Below are 27,579 nucleotides of genomic sequence, written 5' to 3' on the forward strand. Positions count from 1 at the left end.
GTAATTGCACACAAGACGATTAAATCTTCTCTGACCAAAAAACTGATTTTAAAACTTTAGTACCATACAGTTTTGTAATTAAAGTGTACAAAGATCTGTAAAATATACAGTTTTATTCAAGTAACTGATGTTGTGGTGTCCTCCTTTCCATTATTTCATTTATACATTCCTCATTGATCTAACAGTCGCATTATGCCTTGTGTAGCTCTGAGAATAATCCACTCCGATACTGAGATCAACTTTTACAAGTTTAATGTTTGTTGCCAAAACATAGAAAAATATCCAAAACTGACTGTACTAAACGGTTTAACTCACTCGCCATTTGTCTTTACACCGATACCACTGATATTTTGTAGTGCATCATTCTTTACACCAACGTTGGTATTAAGTACAGTTCTTAGAATAGTTTAAAGGTCACTGAACAGAGTTCACCAATAGGAAAAGAATACAGTCAATAAATATGTCCACTGACCTGATTTTCTGTCACTGAGCTGCGACATCAGCAGCGAGAAGCTCTTGGGCTTCATGTTCTCAAATTCATGTCTGAGAACTTTTGCAGAAAGTCTGATTCTCTGTTTCAGGCTTTGTTTGCCCAGTGTGACAGTCTTTTCTTTTTTCACAGGTGGTGTTAGAAGTGCATCTCACAGCTTGAAACCAGAGTGAAGAGCCACAATTCCACCAGTGAGATTGTAGTACTGCACACTGTAGAAACCTGCATCCTCAATCATTTGTTTAAACTCCTCCTGCAGAAGAAAACGAGCAAAAGAAATGACTCACAAACACTGAATCTACAAAGTGACGCTACTGCACATCAGTCTGATAGATGCTTGGCATCAATATTGAAAACCAAAGAAGAAATGTGAACTTGGTTTAGAAACACAGCAGCAAACAGTGCTGAGGCCAACTTACAAATGTAGCAACAATTCTCAACATTTATCACTTAAAAAAACATTTATGGTCCCAGTTTTTATCTGATTTACCATTTCCATCTGTGTAAGTGAACTATTAAATTACTATAAATTGAATAACTACAAGTGAGACAAAATGACACTTGAAGATGTCACCTTGAACTCTGAGGACATTCATGACTTTTTAAATGGCATTTAAAAAAAAAAAAATTAAATTAGCTGCAGTACCAGAAGCAAAATCAATGATTTACATCAGTGAAAGTAATTTTAAAAAAGCCAGCATGTCTAATGAAAGCATATCAATACAAATAGGACAAAAAATAGAACTTAATGACTGAGGAGCCAAAAATGGAAAATTGTATAAGATCTGTACAATCAAAATTGAGATTGAGAACAGCAATGTAAATGAGGACAGACAAGTAAATAAATCAGTTTTTCCTACCTGGTCGGGGAACTTGCGGATGCTTTCTACCAGATACTGGTACGATTTCCAGTCTCCAGCAATCACCTCTCCCAAAACTGGGATCATCTGGAAACTGTATGCGTCATAAAGCCTGAAAAACGGAGCAGGGTCCAAGTTACCGGGGGGAGGTGGGAGGGGGGGCAAAAGCTGCTTTTGAGGCATATGTGGAATTAGACAGTCACTCAAAAGACTGGCAACCTCATGGAGCCTCTGCAGCAGAGGTAGTAGCCACGAGCCAAAGCACAACAACAGTCTAAGGGTTTAATTCAAGCTGATCATCTCAACAGGTGATTTTACTAATGAATTCTTCCTCTCCAGCTGACGGGGTGCTAATCAGAGGGTGGGGCCTTTGGCTGGGGTGAAATCCTCCACAGACTATTGGCCCTCTGTGGCACAAGGTTGGCCACTCATGCAGCCAGGTCACATTTAACAGGCACAGTTGCTTTAAGGTACAAAACCAGAAGAGGGCAGCGTTCATCCAAACCATAACATCAGAGTTTCTCTAAGTGTCTTAAAGGACAATGACAGAAATATCTAGAATTCTGAATGAACACTCCTACTCACCTCGCCAAAAGAGGATTTGTCACTTTGCTGAACTCTAAGCACATGAACCTACCGCCAGGCTTCAGGACCCGCAGAGCCTCCTGCAGGGCCTTAAAAAACAGGAGGAAGCAAGTCAAATATATATACACATATATACACAATAAAAATTAACAAGAATTCATCAAGCAAAAAAAATATCTGATGGTTATAGCTTTTTAAATATGCAGATCTGCTGCTTTTTATGTTAATGCCAGTGTAAATGGAGTGTTACTGGATTTAGGACAATTCCAAAATATCACCTTGGACTTGGCAAAAGTGTGACGGCATTTTTCACAGATTTCTGACACTTTAATGCATTGGATAAAAAAATGAATCCGGAGTTTAATCAGTTAAGAAAATTAGCGTTACCTGCAACTCTTGATTCTATCAACTTAACAAAAACAAGTTTAACTGTGAGTCCTCTTAAAGAGGCTGGGTACGATTACTTTGAAATGTAATCAGTTACCGAACACAAGTTACATGTTACATTAGTAACATAGTCCATTGGATTAGAAAAGAAATGTAACTTAATCTGAACACTTTTGGATTACTTGACCATCACACATTGAAAATATTGCAAAATGATGCAGCCACAGAAATTTCCGCTCCAAAAATATTGTTTTTTCTCAAAACATTCAGTACAAATAATTTTGTATATTCAGCATTTACAGTTGCTCAAATCAAATTAGCTTTAAAAAAAACTTCATGTGAACAGTTTTTATTGTACAACATGTAGGATGCTGTTTCTATTGTGCACGTTTGTGTTACTGCTGTTTGTTTGTTGTGTGAGAAATCCCACATATCAGGCACACTTTTCTTGCACTGGTTATGATGAAAAAAAGTTTCATCATTTAAAAAATTGCTTTTTTTTTTTTTTTTTAGACGTGATCAAAAATGTAATCACGCAATGTCTGGCAATGTAATTACAATCTAATTGTCATTTGTATTAAATGTAATCTGATTACATAATCCTTATTTTTTTTTAACATTTTGATGTATATGAATCATTGTGAATTTATTTCTTCACACATTTCATTAACCAGATACCAGATCCTGGTGTCTATAAAGCAGCTAGTAGTTCAGTGTCCTAATGAATGACACACTGGCTGTTAACCCTCTTTCCACTACCAGGCTGATATCAGTGAAGCTGCAGTATCAAATGTCGTTATGGGATCATCTGGGGCAGCTATGGCTCAGTGGTAGGGTGGGTCGTCCCTCAATCAGAAGGTTCGATCCCCAGCTCCTATGGGTCAACATGTCGAAGTGTCCTTGGGCAAGACACTGAACCCCAACTTGCTCCTGAAGCATGGCTTCAGTGTGTGAATGAGTATGGAAGAATAGTCTCCTCCAAATTAGATTCCTCCTGTATGAATGATGTGTGAATGGGTGAATGAGGATGTCATGTAAAAGCGCTTTGAGTAGTTGAAATAATAGTGCTAATGGTTGGCTCGGTTACCTGATCAATGTGGGTGACGTTTCGAATGCCAAAGGCGATGGTATAAATATCAAACTGGTCATCGTCAAAGGGCAGCTCCTCTGCATCCCCCACCACCCACGACAGTCCTGACACACATCAGCACGCAAAGACACACAGAAGCACAGACGCTCCAGTCAAAAACGACCAACGGTCCACTGCTTTCATCACCTCAAAGGCCAACTTTGCTAGTTTGTAAACTTTAGAGTTTTACACTGATGATTCTGTTCTGTTCTGCAAATCCAGCAGCAATTATTATGTACTGGCTTCAGGTCATGCATGTCAAACACCTCTGATTAAACTGTTCTGGATCTGCATTTCCAGGCTGTGATTTTACTGGAACTGAAAGTCTGCACATATTTAGTTTATATTCATGCTTATTCAAGCATAAACACGGCTTATTCCACTGAATACATTTACATGCACAAATATTACGCTGCCTCATTCTGCCTTTGATTACATTTGATGGAGCTGTCTACATGGGAATTACAGGAACCTGACATCTAGGATGATTAAGTCATCTAAGTTTCTCATCACTGGGTGTTCTCCATGCTTGCATTAATAAACTCACCAGTCTGTGTTGTTCCAGTAATGAGGGAGTTATCTCAGCTGATGAATATGAGCCCTCTGTACTTTATGGCTGCTTGGATTACTGTACTAAATATTCTGGGTTTTGTTTTCCTGAACCTTATTTTCAACCAGTCCCTTCTGACGGCTGTCAGGTTGTCACTCTGACCAAAATAACAAGATCGACGACAATGACAACAATTTTCTTTTCTAATATTCGTGTCATATGCCAATGAGTTTCATTACTGATACCAAAATAATACTGTTTTCATAAATCACTTTAAAGGAATATAAGATTTTTCACAAAATCAGCCAAACTGGAATCAGTCACACAGTTTCTTTGTCTAAACACAAAGCAGTCACACAAGAACTTTGCCCAAATACAGTAACAAAAACAGCTAAATTTTTATTATAATCCGAATGTGAAAGTTAAAGAATAACTAAACAAGACCAAGATTCTGAACAAGCTATTGATGCTAGCTTTAAACACTGGACAGATTTTGATTCAGTGTGTTATTATGGACACAATTCGGTCGGTTTGATGCAGACAGCGATCGGAGACCTGGATAACATGTTTACAAGCTACAGTTTCCCAGTTTCTTTCAGAACGAGTCAACCAAATTACCTGGCTTTCTCATAACAAACATAAAGGTTTATCCAGCCTCTTTGCATGCACAGTAACATGAAAGGGATAGGCCAAAAAAACCTCAGGGATCAGACGTGTTGTTTTAAATTTACAAAGACTTACCAGCACTGACGCCCAGGCTGTCTGCTTTCTGCTTGCCCATTTTCAGCATCTCCTTGTTGATGTCACAGACCACAGCCCTGGACTCCTGGGGCCCGACCTCGTCCTCTGTGGAGTAGCTGCTGGAAATGTCCTGCCACGACGGCGTCTGCACAGACCTCGCAGCCCGCCGCTTCTGCCGCTCTTGCTGAGAACGAATGTACTCAAGGAAACGGAAGGCAATGTCGCCTGCGTGGGAAGACCATCACATAACAAACCAGAAGTGTGACACCAGTCGGGGTTTCGGTTTGATGTCAAGCAGAGGTACAAATTAACTGCTTCACCTGTTCCGCCCGCCACATCCAGGAGCCGCACCCCGGGCTGTGGGTGCATGACATGCAGCAGCGTGTCCTTCCACAGTCGATGAATCCCCAGACTCATGGCATCGTTCATAGTGTCATACTTCTGGGCCACATTCTCAAACACTTTATACACTGAAAATCAAAGCGAAAAGCTGTTTAGGGAATATTTTACATTTTAACTTATAAGCTATTTGAACATATTTGGATATTTTACTTTTCATGCACCAAAATAATTGATGTTTTATGTTTTTCCTATTTATGCCTTATGTTTTCTACCCTCGTTTTGACACTTTTATATGTTGTTCCAGTAAAAAGAATTTCACTTCATTGTATTTTTTACATTTGAAGAGACACACTTTCATGTCTACAAAAAAAATATCTAATCTTGTGATGAGTTAAATTAACTGTAGTCCTCTTTGTACTCAAGGTTTGTATTAGGTTGTAACTGTTTTAATGGGATGTCTGAAATTACCTGTCCTAAAATCTAAATTGTCAAACAAAATAACATTTTAGTTTGAAGATGATTTATTTTTGAAGAGGTATTTATTGCATGTCTTTATATAGGAACTATTTCATTTCCCTACCATCAAATGATGGCATGCATAATTTTGATGGAGAGATGTCTGCGTGATTATTACTGTAGCAAAATGATTCAGTAAATACCAACCAGACAACAGATATTTATCAAAAATATAGAATGTATGCAGTACACGGACTGTCTTCTGTTTCTACAGACTTCATTTAAAAAGTTGGTAAATAATAATCCCTTCCTTACTTAAGTGTATAACAGTGCTGGAAAAATAAAATTTAAAACGTAATACTAATTAGTGCCGACTACTTTTAAATTCGGCATGTATAGGATACATCAAACGGCTCTCATTTTGGTGCAATTCTGACTTAGGTAGACATTGGAAAGCGGTGAGAGAGAAAAAAATCAGCTTTGCAACTATTACAGGTTTGATTGAACCTGTGTGTGTTAAGTGTCAAGTCATGGGTCAATTGTATGCCGAATTGACATGCAACTCCTCGCGATCCCAAAAGTACCTGAAATCCCTCACCTCAAGCTGACTTCATTAATTAAGAGGCGACAAACTCTTAAACAGCAAGATTTTTGAATGAAGTTTGTTAGGACAGAACGAATCTCAGAGTAGCAGTAGCTCACCTCTCTTCGCCTTCTCCGTTTCTGGCACCGTTTCAAAACCAAAATGTGTGCTTCTGTCTTCGGCTGCATCGCTAAAACATCGACAGGACGACGGTTCCCAACAAGAACCTGAGCGACCTGACAGTCCGGCAGCGGTCACGTTAATATTTTTGTGAGAGAGACGGATCGCCCTCCGGACCAGCAGTCTCATGGATGCGGCCATGTTGGTTACTTACACAACTTTTGCGACGGTGTGACGTCATTCTCAGGCGACGGCAGCATTTTGAGACTTGGCTGTGTGTTGTACCAAATAAAACTACACTCATGGTTGTACTTCTTATATAAAAAAGTTGATTGATGATTATTATTTTTGCTTAGCTGATATTCTTAGAGCATGGAATATCTAACTAAATCCCTTTTGTTTTCACAGAGCCCACAGATATCACATTAGCCTACATATATTTGCAGACTTTTTTTTTTCTTCCAAAAATACATATAGGCCTATTGGGGCAGTAATTTGGGTTTTAGTGTCTGACTCACTTTGCACTTTGGCACATGAAGAGGAGGAGCAGGGGACTGAATTACCATCTGTACAATTAATGTCTTTCGATCTGAGCTATGGCTTACAGCCCATCCAATGTGATGATATAAAACAGAGAAAAGCTACACACTGGAGTCAATGAATGTTTGAAATGTTTACATAAGAACTATCTAAATGCCTCTTGATAATTCTCAGCACTAATCGACTGCCCTGAAGGCAGAGGAGTACAAGTATATAGTATATAAACAGCTTTCAGCAGCATTAAGCTACAATAATAGAAGGGAAATCTCAAGCATTAAACAGGCCAATGCATGTACTCCAAACCACTGAAGGGCATGAGAGTACCTTAATTGCACCAGGGTCACAGACAATATTAATGAGTGAGGCGGATCAAAACAGACAAGTTCCTGCACAGCCAGTAAAGCTCTTTCATGCAGTTCTTTTTTCAAATCCATCGAGTGAGACCAGCTCCTCTTTTTTTTCCTAACAGTGCCTCTCCTCTAATCTACCTGGCTTCACTACCCTGAGTGTAGAAAGTGGCAGGTATTGTCCTCCATTCTTCTCACTTTCTCGTTCTGACAGTAACCAGACACTGCAATGTATTGTGCCATTGTTGCCTCAATTACTCGTCGACTTGGGTTCAGAGGGATCAGCTTCCATCGCTCTCTTGTCCTTGGCTATGGGAAGGTTGACCAGAGGGGGGGTCTGCAGGCTAAAGCTTTTTCCCAGGGACCCAGAGGAGTGGTGATAAGGCTCCGAGTACAGTTACGGATTAATGTTTCAGCTGCACAATTGCTATTGAGTTAAAAACATTTTGGGGTCAATGGGAGGGTGTGTAGTTGGGCTTATATCGTGCTGTGGTTTTGTGTGACTGAACTTGGAGACTCCACAAGACCTCAGCAAAGAAACCTTAGAATTTGCATTATTTTCAATTCATTCAACATTTTTAGTAGCATTTACGGGGTTTTATGACTCATAAAGATTATTTTATTACCCAAGTAAGCCAGAAATATTTACAGTTGGTTCCAAGTGTCACTGTTGGGACACTTTTGAGGAATGTGCTCAAACATCCTGTCACCATTAGAGGGAGTAAGAGGATCATTAGCTGCTTCTAGTTTCCTGTACTGTGGTGTGTGTGTGTGTGTGTGTGTGTGTGTGTGTGAGAGAGTGAGTGTGTGTGTGTGTGTGTGTGTGTGTGTGAGAGAGAGAGAGAGAGAGAGAGAGAGAGAGAGAGAGAGAGAGATAAAGGATAAAAACAATTTAATCTCTAAATGACCTAAAGCCAAAAGTGATGTTTATGGGGAATCGGGGGTGGCCAACTCAGGGTCTACATTCATAAATGAGATTACATCCTATTTTTCTTTTTTTCCCCTTAATTTAAAACATTCACTGTATTCTGCAAGGCAGAAATTATATTTCAAATGATCACATAGTGGGTCATCTCATACCTTCTTATTGGCTATTGGCCCTCTGACCTTCATTTTGCCTCGCTGTTTTGGTGGACTTGGTACTTGAGTATTTTAAATTAAAAAATTATAATGTGCTAAAAAAATTTTTTTTAAAGTCTGTGGGGCAGGGGGAAAAAAACAAAAGGGGCACCAGCTGCATTTGGACAGTAGTGATGCATTTATGGTGAAACAGCTCCAGACCACCTGTGGAGTCCTCCCTGTTATCTGGAGAGACTCTGGACAGGATGCATGGACTGTCAGTCCCTCTCATATAATATTATACTGACAGTATAATCACTATGTGACAGTATCATATGAAAATCCAAAACTCACTTTTGAGTTGCTACAAAAGAACGTAGAATGAAAGAACACCTAGAATGTGGTATTTATTTCTTTATTTGTTACAGTATTGATAACTTACCATATGCTGTAAGGCTAGACAGAGATATTAAAATTTTTACAACAGTATTATGGAGAGCCTAAAATGATAAATTGTGAACTAGTGTTGCCACACTTCTGGCAATTTCTATACAGTATTTATATATAACTGATTATATTTTCAGATAATGAAAAAGAGGGTTCACAAATTAAGTTCCTGCATGAAGCTCTGTGTTTTCACTGATATTTGTGTGACTTGTCTTGTTTGAGAACCCCGCTAGGATTATTATATTATTAACCAAGTTCTGCACAAGGCTTTTAGGCTGTAAAATGTGGTTCAGTCGGAGGCATCAGGTTCACAGGTATTTAAATTGGGATTTGTGCGAGCCTTACAGCCAAGGCATCTTTCAGGAAGCCCTTTTTGACAAATTGTGAGCCCTCACAATTACAAATGCACTTCCATAGGAGCCTGCAAACATTTTAGAGGATTATTTTGCTTCTCTGTGGAATTGCAGTTGTCTTGCCAACAGCACACAGAAACAAAACCAGCCCTTGGACAGTGTCAGAGTGAGTACTTGATGAAAGAAACACAGACACACCTTTCATGAATTAAGAAATCGTCATTGCGTACATCCCAAGTGTTCCAGCTTATTACACGTCTGTCCATGTTTGTTTTTTTTTCATGGAGTTCCAGTCGTAAAGCTGAACTCTTGCTGTTTTCCTCTAAAATGTGCAGGTTGCATGCTTGACCTCATCCCGGAGGGGAACCAATAGGTTACACATGGCACTCTAAATCCTCCCTTCGTGTGTGTGCATCTCCAAACAGTCTGGGAGTCATTTCACATATCTGATAAGTATTTAGCTCCACAGGGGAAAAAAGGAGAAGTGGGTGCAGATGGCCCACCATACAAACACTGAAGCCTGAATCTGTTTTTTTCATATGGAATGGTTTCAAATGGAGAAGTGAATTGGATTAGCTTCGTCCGGTTTGTGCGGCCCATATGCTATTCAGCCACTTGAGTGTGCGATTATGGAATAAATGGCATTTTGTTAAGATGATTTGAAACAAAACGAAAGAACAAGCGCAACACAAGCTTAAGAAACATGCATACAGTGTTTATTTTGCAACAAGGACACATTAAATAAAACTACAAAGGTACTTCACTTATACAAAAGATAGATTATATCCCATTCACATACAAAATAACAATAATTTACTGTATAAATTAAACATTTCACTATTTTGCTATTTACAATATTATGAAAACAATGTTTTGGCCCCTCCAGGTCATTTCCCACAGGGCCTCTGGTGTTGTTTTCACGTCATCGAGCACTCCAGGACATTCACATCAAGTACAGTTTGGGAAAAGACTGTTTCCACCGCTCAGAAGATAGCGTGGAATTTTCCGATTGACTGGAGGACAGGACAGAAAATGGGAGTTTGCATAATTCACCAGGCTATCCAAACAAATATGCCCTTGTTAGATTTTAACTGTCAGATTTCGTTAGCTTGTGTTTGATTTGAACGCACATTAATTTCCCATCGCTCTCACATCAAGGCTCTCTTTTCTCCCTCTCTCTACGCATGGTCTGCTCTGAACATCACAGACCCAGGGGCATGTGCTCTTGTCTTGCAATAATTAACATGAGTTACAGTTGAGCAGACAGGCAGAATATAGCAGAATCACATTTTTTATAAACGACTGATCGGGAAAGAGAGGTTCAAATTCTGTCTGATTCCTGAAAAACTATAAATCGTTTTACTTGAATGTCACTGTGAGGCTGCAGTAAGTGTAAAATATAACCTTTTGTCTCAAGTGCTCAGGTTGCTGAACAAAGTACATTTCAGTTTTTTTTCCCTGTGAATAAGTACTGTATCATCTTGTAAGTAGGAGGAAATTTAAGTGCATTGATGTTTCAAACGTCTACTTTTTTTGATCCTGTCAGTGATTTGAAGAAGGGGGGGGACATCTGAAGAAACCCCCGCTATCACCCAGTCCCACAACAGGAGAGGCCAATTACTATGCCAATGGCGAACTAGTAGATCTTGACCTTTCACAAGTAGTTTAAATGTCACAGCAATGCACAGAAAACCATCATAGCTGCAAACCTGATGTCAGCCTGTGCATAGTACCACTGAGTGCTTTTGGTTATATTTTTGTCTGAGTATATTGTTTGCACTCAACCTTTTGGCCTGAAATCAAGATGACAGGTAAAAGCTTCCAGGTCTGCAGCATCTTGTAGAATTTAAGCAATTTACTGCTGTCTAATGGTAGAAAAAAATGCATTCCACCTTTGAAGTTGATGAGTACGTTCAAAAAGCACGTTGACAGATCTCTTAGATGCTTTGCTGAAACACAAAATGAAAGCGCAGACATAAATATCATCATTCCCACAGTGAATTACACAATATACACTATTCACCCCCCCCTCCCCCCTGTAATCAAAAGACAACTTAATGTGAACAATATGTTCAGTAAATGTCTAAGACTACACATAAGAGCACACAAAGAAATTAAAAACAAACATTTCTTTTAAAGCCTTGTCTGTTACTACGTCGTGTTCTATTCCAATGTGTTCATTTTGGAGAAAAATAATCAATTAATGTCCATAATGTAACAAAAATGTAAAAGATCCAGTCTGGAGAGGTGTTCAGTTGAGTGCACTATGTTTAAAAAGACTAACATTTAATGCTTTCAATCACTGTACAAGATGTGGCATCATTTTTACTGTACATTTAAGTGGTGGAAATCCTATTTTGGACCAAAACTCTTCACATCCACGGTGATTTTAAAGAAGTGCAGACTCTGAGGGACCCCAGTCCGGTTTGTGAAAGAAACAGATGTGTGGAATCTGAGACAAGGGAAGAGGAGATCCTTAAGGCACTTGAACACCATCAAACCGGAAAGACTCCCACCCACAACCAAGCAGAAAAAGCCCTCAGATCTTCCCAAGCCTCCCTAAATGGCAGTTTGTCTGTAAACTGCACCACCCAACCCCCCGAGTGAACGACGCTACTTCTTCTCTCCACCCAAATCCACATGAGCGCTCAGTGAACGAGTGGGCGAGCGTGCTCTCTTTCTCTCTGATCTTTTCATTTTTACAGCTAGTGATTCATCCCCAAAGTGCTGTGACATCTACGTTTCCGTGTAACATTTCCACATCCCGTTCCCCTCTCCTCAGAAAGCTATTTGTCACGTAAAACACATCAGAAAGAAACTTTGCATATGGAATCAAAAAGACAAATAAATACACAGTTCTTTGGATGGGAGGATTCTGGTTTTTGGCTGCAAGTGTTCATTGTCCATATGAGGCAGTTAGAAGAGTTATACAAAACTGTTAAGCTGTTAAGTGTTACAGCATATTCGTATGTGTGTCAGACTCCGTTTCTTCATCCTCTCCTCCATTCCACGGTGACTCTGAAGCACCAGGAAGAGGTAAACCTTCCTGTTTTTCTAACTGAACACAGACAGTGAAGTTAGCCAGTATTCTGCTCTCGGCTATTTTGAGTTTTCACTGCAGTCTGGAAGGTTTTTTGGAGGTACAGTACGTTGATTGTTAGGGACATCTGTGGGTGATGGAAATGGAGCCAGAGAAGCTTCCTGCATGTTAAAAGCGTCCTTGAGACTTTGTCAGAGCTGCAGATCTTCCTCCAACTAATACTTCGCTCTACTCTCCAACACTGCAGTCACTGACAGCCCTGCCTGTCCCCCTCCTCTTTGGTGCTGAGCAGGATGGGAGGGTCCAGCCTCTTCGGCACATGGGCCATTTAGTAGCAGTCACTCAGTCAGTTGTCATTAGCCACTCAGTTGTTGGCTTGTTTGCGCAGCGCCTCATAGAGTTTCATTGTCTGAGGACCTGGCATCTGACGGCCCTTATACAGAGTAATTGTGGGTGGCGGTAGCGTTTGGTTAGCGGTTGAGCGCAGAAGTGGTGCTAGTTGCCCACCAGGGGGCTGAGGTCACCGTGGTGGTTCTTTAGCTTCTTCTTGAAGAGGGAGATGGTGGAGGGTCGGTACAGGATGATCCAAGGCTCAGAGGACGCCGTGCTCTGGCTGCAGCTGTCTGAACCGCTGACCGTTGGGATGTTTGGGGACCTGAGAGGGGAAAATGAGAGAGAGCGGAGGTAGAGAGGGAAGAGTAAGAGAGAGAACAGTTAGAGAGAGGGGGAAATAGAGGAATTAGGAAAGAGAATAAGGGAAAGGGGTTAAAAAAAGAAATGGGCTTTACATGAGGTGCTGTACTGCCTTCTAAATGTGTATTCCTAATGTTGCATTCATCCCATGCATGGTTTATATCATAAACACAAACTAATGGCAATTACACTGCTGGATGCTTTTATAGGCTCCATTATTTTCCACCTAATGTTTAATGAGTCTATCACCATGACTGATCACATCTAAGCATCTATGATTTCTCTTTTATCATATAAAAAAGGATTTAATATTGTTTGTTAAAGCCCCTGCAGTACTTCGAGAATCAAAACTAAAGAAAGAGCTTGCGATGCTCCAAACTTAAAACCTCTTTGTATTTATTAAATTAATTTTGGGAGGGAATAAGAAACTGGCAGAAAAAAGGGGGGATTGGGGAATTTCTTTTTTTTGTCTTCACTTCACTTCAATCATTATAAGAGAGTCAATATTTTTATTCTTGTCGATCACGAATTGGCAGCTTGCAGAATGAGCTCATTTTCACCTGATTTTCACTTTGTGAGTCTGAAGATGCTATAATCACATAAAAAAGTCACCACATTGGGACTTTAAACGCGTGAATGTTGTCCTGTTCTTTCATCATTTTCCAAAATAAACATAATACTACAGATGAATACTGAAATTTGATGCTTGTTTGATCATGCACACCTCAAACATCCTCATACTTACTTGACTGTGATATGCAGCATTAGCTTTGCCACCATGGCTATGACTGTCAGAATGAGGAGAGCAGCCAGAGCGTAGATGGTCCACACTACAGAGAGGGAGCAGCACAGTAACAAGACATCACATACTGAATCACAGTAATGAAAATAAACTGAAGCAGACCGAAAGTATTAGAAAGAAAAGAATTATTCAAGCACAGCTGGCACACCTGTTAGCAGTGTTCAGCCAGCAAATTGTCAAGAAACGGTGATGCATTATCATTGCACATCTGTTCTCCTCTGGTTGTGAAATACATCAGATAGCCCTTTGAGACAGAGCGCTCAGAGTACGGAAAGAATAATATTTGAAGGAAGTAAGACAGCACACAAAATGTCAGTCCACCCTGCGTAGCTTTGACAAGAGGCCTGATTGTGATCAGCAGGGAGACCCAAAGTTACTTCAGCTATGAGTCACAGACAGGAAAAAACAAGTGTCACGTAGCATTACTTCGATGTATGATCATAGAAAGTCACTCTGGGCCGAAGCCTTCATAAGCCTCTCATCAAACTAAGATGATTTTAATACTTGCAGAGAAACCAGGTCATGCTAAGTGGGAGCTCTAGCCAAGAAATCTCCCACAACATCCCTGCAGAGGTAGAGAGAAGTGTATCGTGGTGTATCATGGGTGTTAACATACTAGCGCTGTGGCCGTTGCTCTCGCTGCGTCCAGCCCACTGACCTGGCATGCTGCGCTCCGGTTTACCGGGGCTGGACGTGATCACATACAGGATCTGGGTGGAACGTCCGTTAGAGGTGCTGTTGGATCTCTCGGTGACGGCGCCAGCGAGCTTTGGCTCTGCCGTGCTGGAGACGTCCTCTTCTTCATTGTCAACGTTTCCTTTAGCATCCTTTGTTTTGGTGTCTTGGCTTCTCAGTGCTTGGGAAACAAGAATAAGAACAGATGTAGGCGGTTTCATAGACTGTTGGATGTTGTTCCTTACACTATCAAGAGGCCACTGCACAAAGTGACTAAATGCGCAGGTTTGAAAGGGGCTGTAGAGCCAAAGATTACTTTGTCAGGTGCTGAGATTTCTCTTTTTTGAGTGAATGTTTCAACCCATTGGCATTTTAAAAAAACCCAACGTCTCCTAAAAACTCATTCATGTAAGTACAGTTCTATCAGCACTACCACCTTATGGCTTGGTACCGACCACCAACTCCTAGGGGAAAAATCTGGCTCTTTTACAGCTAAGTGCTCCATTATGCTCAGCACCTAATTGCTACTTTTCTCTGTCTACCATTTGGTGCTGAGTTTTTAGAGCTGCCTGCTGTGGCCAAAAATGCTGCACTGCAGGTGAACGTGGTGAGACTAGACCAAAACAGTAAAGTCTGCAGGTTGGAAAACCTAAACGATGAACTGAAGGACACTAAAGTGTTCCATAGACCTGAAGGGGAACCGCAGAGTCAGGTGATCATTTTGTCTGGGTGAATCCACTCACGTGATCTGATCTTTAGAAATAAATGTTTGTGGCTGCTTTCAAACTAGATACTGTTACCTTCGTCAATAGCACCATGTTGTCATCATGCCATGCTGAATTACAATCACTGACAAATGTGGAGTGTACATCTACGCTCTATGTCATGTGCATATAATTATCCATAAAAAGTAAAGCACACAACCACAGGAAAAGAGTGGAAATAAGTTAAGAGGAGATGGAAGAGGCAAACCTACTGCCATTTTCATTATTCAAGAAAATATATTATTCATTTTGTACATCTTACAATGCATAAATAATTACTACTAGTCTCATCAGTAAGGTTAGTCACTCTATCTGGTTAATATTACTTTATTTCAGACATATTGACATATCACCTCCTGAAAATCTGACTATCTCTATGTATTACAGGCTTTTAGTAGTTCCCAGGGAGAGGAGTGGTGAGTGGTGTGTCCTGTATCGGAGACACAAATGAGGAAAAGCTCTAGCATGTTGTTGTAATTTATACAAGTCAAGGCTACATATCACTTAACACCTCTGTCCTTATTCCGCTGGGTAAACCGGGCTGTGGCAGAAAGCACACAGCAATAGGATACATCATGTTGATCATCGTGTTGAAAGTATACACAGCAGAGTCACGAGTGAGTATTTAATACTAACAGGGTTTGTTAAGAAACAGATCGACTTTGTAAAAACAATCAGGCGTGTGGCAAACATGTGGTGTTGAGAGCTTTTCTGTCCACTCCTGCCATGATTCAGGAAGTGTTTGCAATAAATTCTGTTTGTTTTAACCTGCTTACAGCACCAGATGGGTAGAGTTTGCTTCATAAAACAACAGTGCCAGAGAGCGTGGACTATTTCAGCTCATTTATGTGTTCCCAGAGGAAAACAATATCCTAAATGAGATCTCCTTTGCCTTTCATTTACTTCTCCAAAACATGAATGTGATTTATTTAAAATTGCTGGGTGATTTTCAGATTTTTCTTCTTCTACTTCTGAAACTCTGCCTCTGAGGAACAAGCTGTGGAAGGTCTCACGCTGATATGTATGTGTCTCACTTGCCTCTTTCATAATTTCTCTTACATCTTAATTTGCAGCAAGACAAATATTGCAGATCTCTATTGGAAAATCTGTGTTTGCAGTCACCTACAAATAAGTCCTCCAATGTCCTCCAATAACTCATAAGACGCGTGTCAGAAAGATTCATTAAACCAAACAGATGTTTTTTAGACCCCAGTTTGTTTGACAGTTCATTAAATATCCATTAAATAATTACCAACTGCTCCAAACAAACAAACAAGCAAATAAATAAGATTTCATGGTCTTTGCTGGATTATCCAGTAAAATTGGTGCAATATGTAGAGTTACCACATTAATATTCTGTCAGATTTGTTTTGTCAGCTGGAAAAAAATCACATGCTGATGGTATTTAATAACACAATATAGTGATCTAGTCAATATTATATTGTATATATGTTATATATATATTGTACGTTATATACATATATATATATACACACACACACACACATTACTCACAAAAAGTTAGGGATATTCGGCTTTCAGGTGAAATTTCAGGATGAACCTAAAATGCATTCTAAACTTTCCAGGTGAACTTAATGTGACCTTCTCTAAACTTTTGAATGCACATGTCCAACTGTTCAGTGTTTCAGTACTTTTTGCACAAGTTGCTGTTCTCTAACAAGAAGCTTAACAGCAAAATTCTCAACAGGTTTGATCCATGAATCGACCAATACATTTCCTGCTTCAGTTAGAATTGGTATTTAAACAGTCCTGAGACCAAGACGACACCTAACAATTGATCAACAGCACCTCAACACTGGAGGCTTCAAACAGGAAGTCCTCAGACGGAGGTGTTCACTGAGCTTAGAGGGTCACAGAGTGTCATCAGGAGGTTGTAACAGTGATACAGAGACTGGAAGAGTCACAGAAAGGAGAGGAGTGGACGTCCTTTGGCCACATCCCAATTTATTGAGACACTGAAAATTTTTTGTTGTGGTATACCTACCACTGTTGTTAGTTTTCTTTCAATAAATTGTTTAAGATGAATAAAATGACCATTGCATGCTTCTACTTAAATGTCCTACTTTCATGATATAATATCACTGTAGCATTCACTTTTTACATTTTCCATATATTTCACCTGAAAGTCGAATATCCCTAACTTTTTGTGAGTAGTGTATATATATATATAACGTACAATATATATATAACATACATACATACATATATATGAATATGTGAAGCAGTTTCTAAAAGTCTACAATTTTCTTTCCTCACGCTTCTGTATCTCGATTAATATTTTATTTCTCATTCACTGATAGTCAACCAATCACTGTAGACACAGAGTGAGTTCCTTCGTCTCCTCCCGTGTCTTCAGAGGTCTCACTAGTAAAAGTGGGTAGAAACTTTTAGTATCTTTCAGGAGGACTCCTAGTGGTAAGATGCGATTCTTGGAATGACTGATGAGCTACACTCCAAACTAAAACCTCCACCCACCTCGCATCCCACGTAGGTTAAATCAAACGCTCAGAACTACTTCTAAATACTACCTGACTACCAGGCCTGTTCCACTCTTGCATGAATGGTGGTTGGATGTTAAAGCAGCGTGGGATTCTTTTTTTTTCTTCTATTCTTATAATAGCTCAACCTGACTGATGTTCCCAGAATTTTCCGCATGTTCCCCATTTGCAAACAAAATACCATACTTCAAACCCGGGCACAGCTGAAACGCTCTGCCATCGTCATCTGAAAGCATTTATCCTGAAATTACCGTTCAGACTGTTCAGCGTGCTGTCAAGGAGATATAAGATGTTTTTAGTGCTGATGCTCTGTTTAACTGTTGTCTTTCTCTTTCAGTTTCATTTTTTTCTCTGTACCTAAAAAAAAAAAACCTATTACTCCAAGAGGTGACCTTTTCTCATATCAGATCTCAGACTCCATTTCTTGACTACTTGATGCATCACGTGTTCAGAGGTCGCAGGATTTTGACCTTCTGATATTGTTTTTACTGTAACGCCACCGGGTGAGAAAAAGGATTACAAATGGAGGCAGAGAGGGAGGAGCAGGGACAGATTGCCTCCCAGTGTAGCGAGCTGTGAGCTTGAATGTCACCTACACTGAATTATATCAGGGTGTGCTTCTATCATACCTCCAGAAATTAATCTATTAAATCATTTTTTGGTGCATTCAGCCTGTTCGTGCACAGAGAACATAATATGAAAACAACCCAGGAAAGCTTTTCTTTTTCCATTTTTGTCTTTTCACATTTTCCATATTAGTTTGGTGATAAAAATACTTTGCTGTGAGGTCTTCAACTTTCTGTGAGCTGTAGTTCCCCAGGTATGCATCTGCTCGACAGTGAAATCATGCTATCAGAAGGCGCGACGCATAGTATCACAGTATTTTGTATGTAGGTGGCATTAAAACTCGCTGTGCAATTCACCAAGGAACACACGCTGGAGAAGTGAAGCAGCCTGCTGCAGCTTGATAAGAGAGTGAATTCCTAGAAAAACAAAACATTATTTAAATATGCAGTATCACCCGGGGCATGTGTTACTGACTAGCAAATGAAAAGAGAAAAGGACCTGCCAGTGGTGTGACAACTGCCGCACCAGAGCTAACAGGCGTTGGTCTACAAAACTAGGGCTCCTATGCAAAACTCTATCATGGAGGCAGTGAGTCAGCACACGTCTCATCACGCAAATGTGGCTGAGGGTGTATCGTAGTTCAGGATGTTTGCTAGAACTCACTTAGAAGTGATAGGCTCGGACACGTTTTCTTTTCTCACCAGAAACACCAAAAAGTAAATGAAATCCTACCTTGGTAAAGCAGAGCAAATCCCTGGGCCTGGTTGGTGCGGTCTGAGTAGAAGTACAGTATGACAAAGTCGCCTGTGATGTTCACCAGGTCCCGTGGCGGGCTGCGCCAGTCGAAGCGTGCAACCACGTGGTTGGTGTAGCCGTCCAGCAGCTCCACCATGTCAGTCTGGTCGGAGATGTCGAAGAAGGTGAAGTTGAAGAGGATGGCGGAGGATCCAGGGACCTGGATAGTCCAGTAGCAAACACGGCCAGCGCCGTACTTGTCAGGGAAGTCAGGGGAGTAGATCACTTCTGATGGAGCAGAATAGTTTCCACCGCAGGCCCCTACTCGGGCTGGAAGAAAGGACACAAAAAAAGGAGAAAATGGTCGGTGTTATTTGCCAAAGCTTAGAGGCTTTTGAGATTGTTAAGACTATGAACTGATTACTGGGTTATTTTACCTTGGTAACAGACATGTTAGGTGATTTTATGGCACTGAATGTGGATGCATCAATCTCACACACAGTGACTTTATGAGTTGAATGGAATGTCAGCGTGACGTGACTGATCCAGTTCCTTTGTCAACGTTGTCACAAAATCCAATGTTTTCGCTATCAGTTACATTCCTTTGGTAACAGCTGGCTGCCCACTCAGATTTTAGTGCCACACCAATGGCTCTCCTCATGTTACATAAAATGATTGCAATGACTTGCAGTGAGGTACACAGGTTTTAAATTTGGGAAAAAGAGAAGTATCGGATCAGTACTCTGTACTGGTAAACACACTGAGAAAAGCTGGATTAGTGCATAGCTATTAATGAGCTTCTTTAAACAAAAGCGTATAAATCCACAGTCAGACAATCTCAAATTGAAAAGCTGTTTAGTGTAGACCAACAAGTATTAATTACATGTTTAATACTGTAAACTGTAGGTTTAGGTGTTAATGTACAGTAATATGGAGGGCCGCAGGTCTGATTACAGTTGTGGGTGAGAAAAGGAGTGGTCTTTGTGACCAACTACTGTGCATTCAGGAGGTGAACTCATTCAACAAAACATATTGGATGGGAGGTGTTGATGTGACAAAAGCAATGACAGACCTGTTCCGACCTTAGGTTTGCAGAAACTGCAGGCACTACCAGTGAGAGCACAAAGGGCTTTTACCACAGATACAGATGTATCTGTATAACTGCAACACCTTATTTTACTTTGGAAATTGTTCAAATTATATTCTATTGCTTCTTTTTCCCAGAAATTCAAATCACAGTGCAGATGTGAGAAGATCACAGAGTCAGACCCAGAGCGACACAAGTGAACACTCACTGTCAAAGATGATGACCCAGCCGTCTCCACCGCAGGGCTGGGTGTGGTCGCCGAAGCAAACGTGGTTACACTCCATGCTAGGCGACTCGCCGTGGTCACGCAGGTCCCCTTCGTTGCCACAGAAACAGGCATATCCTGACTCCATTCCTGCAAGCTGCAAAACACAAAAGGAGTTATGCAAATCATTGCATCAGCAATTCAAAACAAACTTTGCGTAACGCTTCCCGTAATGCTATTCATTTTAAATCCATTTGGCATGGGTGCCAGCGAGGAAAACACTGAGGGAGCTATTCCAACAACTAAGAGAACAAACTTTGTGGAGGCAACATGAAGATTTTGGCATGTCTTTGTATGCTCAAAGCAGTAACTTTTCCCATAAATGTATACATGATTGCAACGCTTTGTATAAAAATAAAATAAGTTTGCAAACATGTAAACACATTCAAATAAAAGTAATTTTATAGGTTGTGTATCTCACATCAGCTTTATATGAAATGGCGTTAACAGTAAACAGCTCACTGCATGGAACTGCTTCTCTCTTGGAAATAGAAGTGAGTCAAAAGTGCCCTAATTGCTTTTTTCACTCATGATTACAAGATGCTGTAATCTGAGTCTGGACAGCCACAACCTCTCAGCTGATTAGAAGGTTCCTTTCAAACCCACAGCTGCTCAAAGCGTACAGAGAATAAACCCCACGGAAATAGCACCTATGTATAGCACCTATCTATCTGTCAAGTGAAACTGTAAGTAAACTGTTCCTGAAAGTGTCGGAGCAGGAATGTGAAACGTCAAAAACCTTCACACATCGTGACCTCGCCACCACTAGCTGCTTGTTCTCAAAAGAGCTATTGTCCTTCATTCAAAAGGACGCCATTGTCCGATTTTCAGGCTCTAAATGAATTCACACGACTGAAGGTACTGCATCATTTCCCACTCTGCGTCTTTTCTCATGGAATAGGAATTTATGGAGCCTCTGCTGTCGCCATCTTGTATGAAGCTATGTCCTTGTTGCATTATTCTATCTGATGAAGTAACACCAACGTGAATACTTATGCTGGAGCAAGAAAGAGATGGATCACTGTCTAACTCATCAGGCATGCTCCTTGTCAAAAAGTCACATGGGATCCGTACTTCCGAGCACTGATGTTTCTCATGCGCATTAAGGACAGTGACAGTCCAAGGGTAGGCAGACGATGCCAATCTGCCGCCACATCCTGTAACATCTGCTGAATTGTTGGGGGGGGGGCTGTCAGTGTCTGTCAATGCAGACGGAGCTGAACCAGATCTGCTGAGACAGAAAATGAACACCTGGCACTGTTTATAGCTGAGACAATGGCATGGCAGACTCAGAGATGAGGAAAATGCATTGAAGAGGAGGTGCCCACTGGGCTAATAACCGCTCATTTCCAGCTGTCAGCCTTGATTGCTGCGATGATTTGTCATCCGCTGGTTAGTTTGTAACAGGAAGCTTGATGGCTGAATAAAGAGGGTATAGACTGCACTGGGCATCATGATAATAACTGTCAGGAAACTTCCCACTAAATGGGGATAATTTACATAAAAGCCTGACTATTAAAGGAGACAGCTCATGTCCATTTTAGACATGACACGGACAATTGGCTGGACACTTTTTCATCCATTGAGGGGATACATTTGAACTCTCCAGGACAAGTGGCAGGATAAAGGATACACTGCCTATATTTGAGCCTTTTTCTCTGTTAGTTTTTAATGTTTTAATAGTTTTTTTTCCCTATTTATACATTTCTAGTTGGTTGAGGTTGAAATCTCACCTTGTATCTTTGCTTCCTACAGAAGCTAATACAGTTCTGGATCGTGAGTTTGTTGGATGTCTCACTGGTGCCGGACAGAGTCGGCGGGTCACCGCTGTCTTTGAAGCAGCCCAAGTTACCTGGCACTGTAGGGAGACAAGAGGAGGGTGACAAAACAAACCCAGTTAATCACAACTTAGATACAACCTGCATCACATGCTGGCTATTAGCAGTTCCTGTACAAATATCATGGGTGTTTTTGGTCAATAAGATTGTTATATCCAGATTTCCTTCTAGAGCCATTGCAGGATTCATTCCCTGGTTTGTATTTTATGAAACACATCATACACTGCACGTCTAATGGCTTCCTCAAAGTCGTTCCAGTTTATGTTTAACACTTTGCCTCATAGACCCACCCCCAAAAGAACAATCTATGGTGACACACTCAAGAAATATTCAGGCCTCTGTTTTGGTGTGAACTGCCAACAAGCAAGCCAACAATTTGGCCTCTGAAGAAAAGAGAAGAGGAGGAGGAGGAGGAGGAGGAGGAGTGAGCGAACAGGGGTGAAGGGGACAGGGATGTTTCAGTCATAGCGAGAGAGAGCTGGAATCTAGAAAATGTACCCTGTCAGATGTGAGAGCGAATTGCATCAGATTAGGGATATAAGGTTTACGCGTCCGTGCATCCGTGCGTCCGTGCGTCCGTGCGTGTGTCTGATGGTGAGAGATCAAATTTTCTGTTTGATGTGCCAAGAAATGGAAAAAATTATAGCACTTTTCCAGACCGTATTTGACAAATGACAACATCTGGAAGGAGGCCTTAGGTTTACATTAAACACAGATTCTTAACTTCTTTATCTTAACCCGTAAGAGCACAGTAGTGATATTAGAGCAAGAGAAAAAATTCATGCTGCAAAGCTTTTCGCTTTCAGACGTCTACCTGAGACAAACCCTTGGTCCACCTTTCATAAAACAATGCAAGCAGCAACTACATACAACTTCTACATCTTAATTTTACTTTTACTTTTTTTTTTTTATACCCTCTTGGTTTTGATTGTCATTGCAGCCCATCAATCAATAACTATTGCACATTACAGTGTTTGTTGGGTGAGAGCTGGGGATGTACGACACAAATAGGCCAACAATTGCAGATGGATCACAGACCAGACAGATAGATGAGAGATGGATGCTGACACCTTTCCAGATCACATTCAAGTCAGAAGACTCATCCCGTCTCGCCTAATCCACTGTGTATTCATCAAATACTATGCAATCTTTCAAAATCCAGCATAGTGATTAAACACTCCGAAGCCTTTAAATCCAATGAAATAGCTCAGGAAGTGCCAACAATGCCTCCAGCAGTCTATATCCCACTTGCGAATTGTTTTTCATTGTGACTCAAACAGACTTACTCTTGTTTCATTTACATGTGCTGAGGTGAAACGAATTTGACAAACAGAAGTAAATGCATAATCTGAAAGTAATTTCCACTGTAAGAATGAAAAATCTCTCCCCAAAGCTAATTGGAATTGGTGTCATCCGACCGTGGGGTATAAGTGCCGTTAGGACGAGACAGAAAAGACAAAATCAAACTGGTCCAAACTAGCTGTCACTGCAGTTCTGAGACACAATATGGCCGCAAAAAAAAAAGCGAAAGCATGCAACATTACAAAATATTCTTCCTCTCATCAGCCATCTATTCCTAATTTATTTTGTTTCATTTGTGCAAATTAACTGAGGCACAAACCATCTTTACTACAGAGCTCAAAGTGTGACTGATGTGTCCTGTTCTAAATCTAATTCCTCACAGTCTTCTAAACTCAAAATGATTGAAAGTTTTTGGAATTTGAACAGGTTAGGTTTGATGTTTTAATTTTTCTACAGATTCATCAAAAATAACGTGGTTACACCTGTTGAATTCATAATATACGTTAAAAAAAAAAAAAACAGGAGAATTCTCAGGACGCAGCCACAACAGGAAAGCCAAATACAAATACAAATATGGATGCAAATGCAGTTTAGCATAGAGCTCAGCAATGCAGTTAGCCCAACATATTGGTAAAAGAGAGGCAGACATTCATTTGATCATAAGTTAGATATTACACAGGAGCATGTCCTGCCTGTTTGCGTGTCTTGCTTTTTTGATGCTGCAGTCAGACAACAAGCTCAGACACCGTGGAGCGCTTTGTCCCCTGATTCAAACGTTGCCCTAGAACTGAACGTCTCTGGAGCCTTTCACTTGTTCTGTCTCTTCTCCTCTCAAACATCTGCACGTTGAAAGCTGCCTGCTCGGCTGGTGACGGCAAGTTCCACCGGTGAACAGTTGGCACCCAATTTTTGGCAGTAATAAACAGAAAACACTTGATCTATTTGTACAAGTTTGTCATGATTTAGTTTTTGGAATGTAATAGTGTACTGCAGTAGATAAAAACTGTATGTAGACGCTACTGTAGAGGGGCATCAATCAAAACTGCCTGCATGAACTGAAGTAACCTTGATGAAGACCACACATGTGCATTGTATTTGGGATGCCAGTCGTTGCCAATGTTAACTTTTTGGCTGGCAACAAATGTCTTCTACATGCACAACAGATGCTCCAGATTCTTTCTGTTTATGTAAGAATGAGGCACAAAGGCTATTGGGGGGAAAGTGTGACATGTTTCAGATTCTACACAAATTGTTGTCCACAAGAATGTCCACCACAGTCCGAAAAAGCGAAGGAGGGAAGAGTGGGGAACGAAGTGAAACAGACTGGCAGAGAGAGGGCGGATCCCTGTGTTTCACCCACGTTTGCTGACCGTAAAGTGACCGGCGAGAATTTGGCTGCAGTCATGATTTGCCGCCATGCGGAACGGTGTGTGACAAATGAGTCATCACTTGAAGACAAAGTCGTCAGCCTCAGACCAGCAGTAAATCATGTGCAATATTTCTTTTCAGCTACAACCATGTCAAAGCTTTATAAGTGGATTAATATGGTTCTTTGGATCATTTAGCAAGACTCTGCGGCGCACACTTGCAGAATTAAGGGTTGGATTAAATGACATGTTAAAGGCAAACATGACAGTAAGAAGAATCTTTTATGCACTTCATATTTTCAGAGTGAGACAGGGTAGTGCTGTAACAGCAATTTCTTTTTTATGTACCCCTTAAGTATACACTGAATTAACCCCTGTGAAGTGTGCGGGAGGAAAGATGAGAGGAAAAGTGAGATAAACACCTGGTTGGGAACCAGCAACCTCCCTCCGAGCAAGGCAGGCAGGTACCACTTCAATGAAGCTTTTGAAAAGCGGAGGAGAAAATGCTACTGCAGGGCTCAATAGCCAGATTAAAGGCAGCAGTGCTCCTTTTTCATTTTGCTTTGACAAGAAGATTGCAGACTACAGTCAATTTATCTGTCTTTGTGCTCCTCTCGTCCCAGGGGCTGTGAAGCACTGGCTGAACAGCAGCAGGTGGTGGGATCATATCACAACAGGGCGTTGGAGGTTTGCATGGAACTGGAGACGGAGAAGGCGGCGGCCTCTGCACTGCGCCTTCCCTGCCTGCACAGCATTTAGCCAAAAAACATGCAAAATTTCCTTGCATGAAAACTCCTGAGCAAAGCGTCCTTAAAAACATCTGCTTTGCAGGCGCAACAAGTGCAAATATCTCCACGTACAATAAAACAAAACACACAAACACACTTCAAAGCTGTTGCTGGAATTTAGACTTTAACGAGCCAGAGGGGAGAAATGGAGGAAACACAAGGTGCATAAATGCTCCAGTCAGCCCAGACCAGACCTCTGAAAACCTCTGGAGATCACAGCAGGAGGGGGGACTCCCACAAAGTTAAAAAAAACGTGAAAAAAACAGACAGAGAACTAAACAAGGCCTGACTGCAGGCAGACGTATCACAACCCAGCAGCCTGCCGCCTCAGCTCGGAAAACAGCAGTTAGTTAGCTTTCACAGTATAATGCAGACAGGAGGGAGACGTCTAAGTTCATGGGTGTCTGTCTAGCAGGGTAAAGGAGACACCTCTGTTGATGCTGCAGACAAAACAACAGCGCAGACCTTAAACACATCACAGAGACAGTGAAAGGAACAACACAGAGGGATAACAAACAACATCAAACATGTGCAGCAGGATCTGGCAAGTGCAATAGGCAGGGAGCATGCCAGCAGGTTGATGAGCTGGGGGTGCAAACATGCTATTAAGGAAACATAATTACAGTTATAAATCTATGCCATCTGGAGGGTAAAGAGCAGACAAAATCTAAGAAAAAACACTGGAAAGCTATAGATAGCAGGAGCAAGTTACACAAGTGTTTCTTTTTAATGGGACTCTCTTTTCTCAAACAGAAGTTTGGCTTTTGTATGGTAAGGAATTAAAAGAAGAGTTCTGTATATCAAGATCATGATACCAAGCTGTATAAATTAGACCAATGTTTGTGCATCATTATCACTGTACACTGGGCGAATCCAACCAGAAAACCTCGAAACCAGTAAACTTTTCTTCTGTTCTTCCTCCTTTTCTCCCTCCCTACATACATCTAAAGTCTTTTATATTCATCATCACTGGGAAATATTATTCTTGTCAGGTGATTTTGTTTTATTCAGTTGCTTATTTGTCCTCTAAGACAGAAAAAAAATAAAAATAAAACAGTCACTGGGCTGTCAGTTACCGCCTGAAAGAATTCTGGATGTGGGAACATGAAAGGTCAGCTTAAAGAGGCTGACTAACAGCGCCCACACAGATCATTAACGATATCGCCACTGTGACTTCACTGTGTAGGTGAAGGCGTGGGGTCTCTATGATGAATGATTACAGTCATGGTGACATGAACCCAGAGGAAAACTTTTTACTGCTCACAATAGTCTATTCTAGTCTTATCAGAACAAAACCATCCACTGAATTACTGAATTCTGCAAGTCCCCCACCTAATAAGGAGCAAAAGAATAAATCAGCCTCAGACAAATGATCAAGGAAGAGTTCTTTTGCTGTGCTCATAGGCTTGCGTGACTCAGATCTCAGCATTGTCTAACTTATAAATAAGTCTGTTAAATATTTCAGGGGCGATAATTTAAGAAACACACAGGAAGATGTGTGGAGACATAAAAGGAACGTGAAGTAGGAGCTATCATAACTCACAAAACCCTTTTAAAGGACATACAGATAGAACATGTAAAGCAGTGGTTTGCATGCTTGAGATGTTTCCCTGCTCCCCCACCTGAATATGTTTGAGATGTTCTGTCAAAGGTGTTAACGTCCAGTAATGAAAAACTGTAAGCAGAGACCAGCTGAGCTGCATAAATATCACGTCTCAAACTGATGGAACAGAGCAGCCTCACCGCGGAAAGCATGTTCTCTTTACTCGTCTGCATATTCTCTTTACCTCTTTACGTCTCTCCTTCCTCTTTTTTCAGTGTTTACATTTTTGTCTAATATCACATGCTTTGTCTTGTGACAGCGTTGCGAACGCATAAACATTTCAATATTTTTCTTTTCATGCCCCATTAGCCTTGACACATTTTTATCGACAGATTTCTTCCATGGTTTATTTTCTTACATTGAGTTTGACATATCAGAGATTTAGTTCTGATAATCACTTAAGAGTCAAAAGAAAGTAAGTTGTCTGACAAGTATCTGTGGTAGAAGCATGGAAGAGGTCGACCAGAATCTTTTGAGGAATCACTGGAAAAAATAAACTTTCAGGCCAAAATCCTCCTTTAAGCAGCACCACTGCTTCATTAACA

At 40.8% G+C, this 27,579-nt stretch overlaps 2 protein-coding genes across 2 annotated transcripts in view; both read right to left on the minus strand.

The window, feature by feature from the left end:
* Positions 1 to 36: 36 nt before the first annotated feature.
* On the minus strand, positions 37 to 6,444 carry coq5 (coenzyme Q5, methyltransferase). The gene is made up of 7 exons (XM_070833939.1): positions 6,243 to 6,444; positions 5,063 to 5,212; positions 4,743 to 4,967; positions 3,410 to 3,516; positions 1,936 to 2,024; positions 1,351 to 1,462; positions 37 to 743 (listed from the first exon to the last, which is right to left on the minus strand). Exons 1-7 carry the CDS (start codon positions 6,442 to 6,444, stop codon positions 642 to 644), a joined length of 987 nt encoding a protein of 328 aa, XP_070690040.1. The 3' UTR covers positions 37 to 641.
* Positions 6,445 to 12,002: 5,558 nt separating this feature from the next.
* Positions 12,003 to 27,579, minus strand: part of kremen1 (kringle containing transmembrane protein 1) — a 52,516-nt gene continuing 36,939 nt past the window's right edge. Inside the window, exons 4-9 of the mRNA XM_070833836.1 lie at positions 21,870 to 21,994; positions 20,080 to 20,233; positions 18,782 to 19,114; positions 14,141 to 14,380; positions 13,468 to 13,552; positions 12,003 to 12,684 (exon numbers count right to left, since the gene is read on the minus strand). Of these exons, the coding sequence (XP_070689937.1) occupies positions 12,525 to 12,684; positions 13,468 to 13,552; positions 14,141 to 14,380; positions 18,782 to 19,114; positions 20,080 to 20,233; positions 21,870 to 21,994 (1,097 nt within the window). The 3' untranslated portion in view covers positions 12,003 to 12,524. The remainder of the gene's footprint in view (positions 12,685 to 13,467; positions 13,553 to 14,140; positions 14,381 to 18,781; positions 19,115 to 20,079; positions 20,234 to 21,869; positions 21,995 to 27,579) is intronic.

The sequence above is a fragment of the Pempheris klunzingeri genome, chromosome 7 (assembly GCF_042242105.1).
Source record: "Pempheris klunzingeri isolate RE-2024b chromosome 7, fPemKlu1.hap1, whole genome shotgun sequence".
Classification (NCBI taxonomy): domain Eukaryota; kingdom Metazoa; phylum Chordata; class Actinopteri; order Acropomatiformes; family Pempheridae; genus Pempheris; species Pempheris klunzingeri.